This window comes from Hevea brasiliensis, chromosome 16 (assembly GCF_030052815.1).
Source record: "Hevea brasiliensis isolate MT/VB/25A 57/8 chromosome 16, ASM3005281v1, whole genome shotgun sequence".
In the NCBI taxonomy this organism is placed as follows: domain Eukaryota; kingdom Viridiplantae; phylum Streptophyta; class Magnoliopsida; order Malpighiales; family Euphorbiaceae; genus Hevea; species Hevea brasiliensis.
The window spans coordinates 38,652,415-38,655,910 of NC_079508.1; the positions used below are offsets into that span (position 1 = coordinate 38,652,415).

General features: G+C 30.8%; 1 protein-coding gene across 1 annotated transcript; it reads left to right on the forward strand.

Annotated features, from left to right (window-relative positions):
• The first annotated feature begins 464 nt into the window (after window positions 1–464).
• On the forward strand, window positions 465–3,269 carry LOC131169228 (wax ester synthase/diacylglycerol acyltransferase 5-like). The gene is made up of 7 exons (XM_058138362.1): window positions 465–674; window positions 758–1,333; window positions 1,469–1,535; window positions 1,930–2,042; window positions 2,309–2,518; window positions 2,640–2,762; window positions 2,937–3,269. Exons 1-7 carry the CDS (start codon window positions 465–467, stop codon window positions 3,099–3,101), a joined length of 1,464 nt encoding a protein of 487 aa, XP_057994345.1. The 3' UTR covers window positions 3,102–3,269.
• The last annotated feature ends 227 nt before the right edge of the window (window positions 3,270–3,496 follow it).

Below are 3,496 nucleotides of genomic sequence, written 5' to 3' on the forward strand. Positions count from 1 at the left end.
TGAAAAATAGCAAAAGACATAAAAATAAAGTAAAAATATATAAAATGATGGATGAATAAAAAGAAATATTTATTTATTTATTTATTTATTGATGAAAAAAGAAATATATTTATTGATAAATGAATATGAAAATATTTATGAATTGTACATTAACTAATATTAAATGTACATAAATACATATATTAAATATAATTTCAAAAATTTTTGTACGTGGGGAGCCATGAAGGCTTGGGTCCTACATAGCTCCATCCCTGTCCCCCTCCCTCGGCTCCTGCTTACATATATTAAATATAATTTCAAAAATTTTTGTACGTGGGGAGCCATGAAGGCTTGGGTCCTACATAGCTTCATCCCTGTCCCCCTCCCTTGGCTCCTGCTTATATTCACATCCTATATAAACACATATCGATGCATATGGGAGAAGCACAATTTTCTGATTCTAAATTCCCAAGAAATATAGTAGTATGAAAAGTCTTAGACCAATTCGAGTTGCAAAGGAAGATGGCGAGAAGGAAGGCCAACCCTTGAGTCCAATGGCTCGAGTATTTCATGAGCCCAACTCCAATGTCTACATCGTTGTCATCATGGGATTTAATACTCCTATCAATCCGGATGTTGTCAAAGTTAACTTGGCTCAGACTTTTCTCAAGCATCCTCGTCTCTCTAGTTTGCAGGTAAATTATCTTATTACTCTCATACATCTTACTATAAGTTACGTTAATTAAATAATTAAATGAAAGCTTGATGATGAACATAGGTGATGGATGAGGAAAATGGTGGGGAGATGAGATGGGTTCGAACAGAAGTAAACATAGATAACCATGTAATAGTCCCAAAGCTTGATCCAAACATGGACTGTCCTGATAAATTTGTGGAAGATTACACCTCTAATCTCAGCAAAACCACAATTAGTAGGTCCATGCCAATGTGGGATATTCATATTCTCAAGGTTAAAACTTCAGAAGCTGAATCCACAAGCATTCTTCGCGTCCACCATTCCATTGGTGATGGAACATCTCTCATGTCTCTTTTACTTTCTTGTACTCGCAAAGTATCCAATCCTACGGAACTTCCAAATCTACCAACTTTAAAGAAAAGGAATCCCAACGACTCTGCTGGGTTCTGGCACTTATTGCTCAAGCTATGGATGTTAGTGTTGCTGTGTTGGAATACTGTTGTTGATGTGGTGATATTTCTAGCAACAATTTTGTTCTTGGAGGATACTAAAACACCTCTTAAAGGAGCATCTCCAGTTGGATCAACTGCTAGAAGGTTTGTTCATAGAACAATTAGTTTGGATGATGTGAAGCTGGTGAAGAATGCCTTGGGCGCAGTAAGTATAAATTTGGTATACATATAGTTACATAAACCTGCCTAATTTGACATCACACACACACACACACACACACACACATATATATATATATATGAAAAATTATTATTTTTTTGGGTAATTTTGTTTTGACAGACAATCAATGATGTGATGATGGCAATCACTCAAGCGGGATTGTCTTGCTATCTCAATAGGAAGTATGGTAAGTTTATTTGCACATACATGGTGTTAACGGATTCAATATTATTATTATTATTATTATTATTATTATTATTATTATTATTATTGGGTTGTTAGGGTTAAATAAAAAAAATTTTAAAAATTCATAATTATTACAATAAAATTCATTGATAATTAATTATAATAATTTCTAACCAAATTCATAACCTACTTAATGTGGATTATTGGATTCGAAATGACTAATTAAAATATTATTTTAATTTAAAAACGACATGTAATTAAAATATTTTTCTATAACAATTTTATACGTAACTCAAATATCAATGTAATTTCATTAAAAAAGATTTGAAACAGAAATAATATCTAAATCCATTTATCTCCTCTATCACAGTAAGGTTAATATATGATAATGGCAGGTGACGATCATCAGAAAGATGATGAAGGAGCAAAAGGGAAAAACAATCTTCCCAAGAACATTCGTCTTAGAGCAACTTTTTTCATGAACATAAGACCCTCTGCAGGCAACCTTGTAAGTGTTGTTGCCATATAACTCCGTGCTTTTCTTTTGTCAAAATTAACTTAATTATTAATTGTTTATTAATATCTATTAAAATTTCATGGGAATTATTCCTTATATCCAATCCATCATGGACTCAAAATATTACAGGTATGGTAAGATTTACTTATAAAATAAGTGAGATTCATATTTTTGTTCTTTGAGTATATAATAGAGCAGTTAGAAGTAAGTAAGTTTTTCTCAAATTTTTTAATTAAATCGAAAAATATATATTGTAGGCTTTTGAAGATATGACAAGAAAGGATAGTGAAGCGAGATGGGGCAACCATATTGGATATGTTCTGTTTCCTTTCACTATTGCATTGAAAGAGAATCCATTAGATTATGTACGTGATGCTAAAATTACTGGGGACAGAAAGAAAGCCACTCTTGAATCTAAATTCACTTATTTCATGGCCAGATTTTTCCTTAATTTCTGTGGCACTAAGGTAATTAAACTTTCCATGTGTAGAGTAGATGGGAATAATAGTTAGTTGAAGATATATAATTAATTGGGATTAATTATGTAAGAATATTTAAATTGAAACATATTCTGTTAACTATGAGCAGATGGGGAACTTTCCAACTCAAACCACATTGTGGTTTTCAAATGTAGCTGGTCCACAGGAAGAAATCTCTTACTTTGGCCACCCTGTGACCTTCATAGCTCCCACCTTATATGGCCAACCTAATGTAAGTATCTTCATCAAATTTAAAATTTTAATAAATCCTGAATTATCTTTCACTTATTTAAATCCATCTTTAGATTAATGATCAAATTCGAATTGGTGTTAAAATATTAATTGTAGTAATTAAAATCATAGTTAAATTAATGTTTTTCTATATATATATATATATGCATTGTAGGCGTTGATGATTCATGTAGTGAGCTATGAGAACAAGATGAAAATCATCTTATCGGCAGACGAAAACATAATTCCTGATCCACATCAACTCTGTGATGATCTTCAAAATTCTCTTTCTCTGATCAAGGATGCAGTAATCAAAAGCAAAAGGGCTGCTGAATTATAAATACATACACATATGAGCATGTGTGGCATATAATAATATATTAAAAAAATAAAATTCAAAATAAAATATTATATGTTCATAATTATTGCAAAAGTATAGAATTTATCAAATAATTTTGCATTAATTATCGAGTATTTAATGTTTTATTTTTGAATTTAATATGATTATATAGTATAGTTTCCTAAAAGTAATGTATTGTCTGTAGAATAAGATGGAGAACAGAGCCCATCAAATAATTTCCTATAATAAAGTGTTGGAATATTATTGTATAAAAATAATTCTTCTAGAAATAATATATTATTATTCGTGACAGTAAAGTAGCTATAATGCACAAATGATGGTTATCAGTGATCTTATTGGTAGATAACATTCACTTTACTATCCATTGCACCACC

Excerpts from the sequence above, each read along its gene's own strand:
- LOC131169228 (XM_058138362.1), top strand. The coding sequence starts at position 465 with ATGAAAAGTCTTAGACCAATTCGAGTTGCAAAGGAAGATGGCGAGAAG. Across the intron at positions 1,334-1,468 it reads TGAAGAATGCCTTGGGCGCA|ACAATCAATGATGTGATGAT; the intron begins GTAAGTATAAAT and ends TTGTTTTGACAG. Across the intron at positions 2,763-2,936 it reads CCTTATATGGCCAACCTAAT|GCGTTGATGATTCATGTAGT; the intron begins GTAAGTATCTTC and ends TATGCATTGTAG.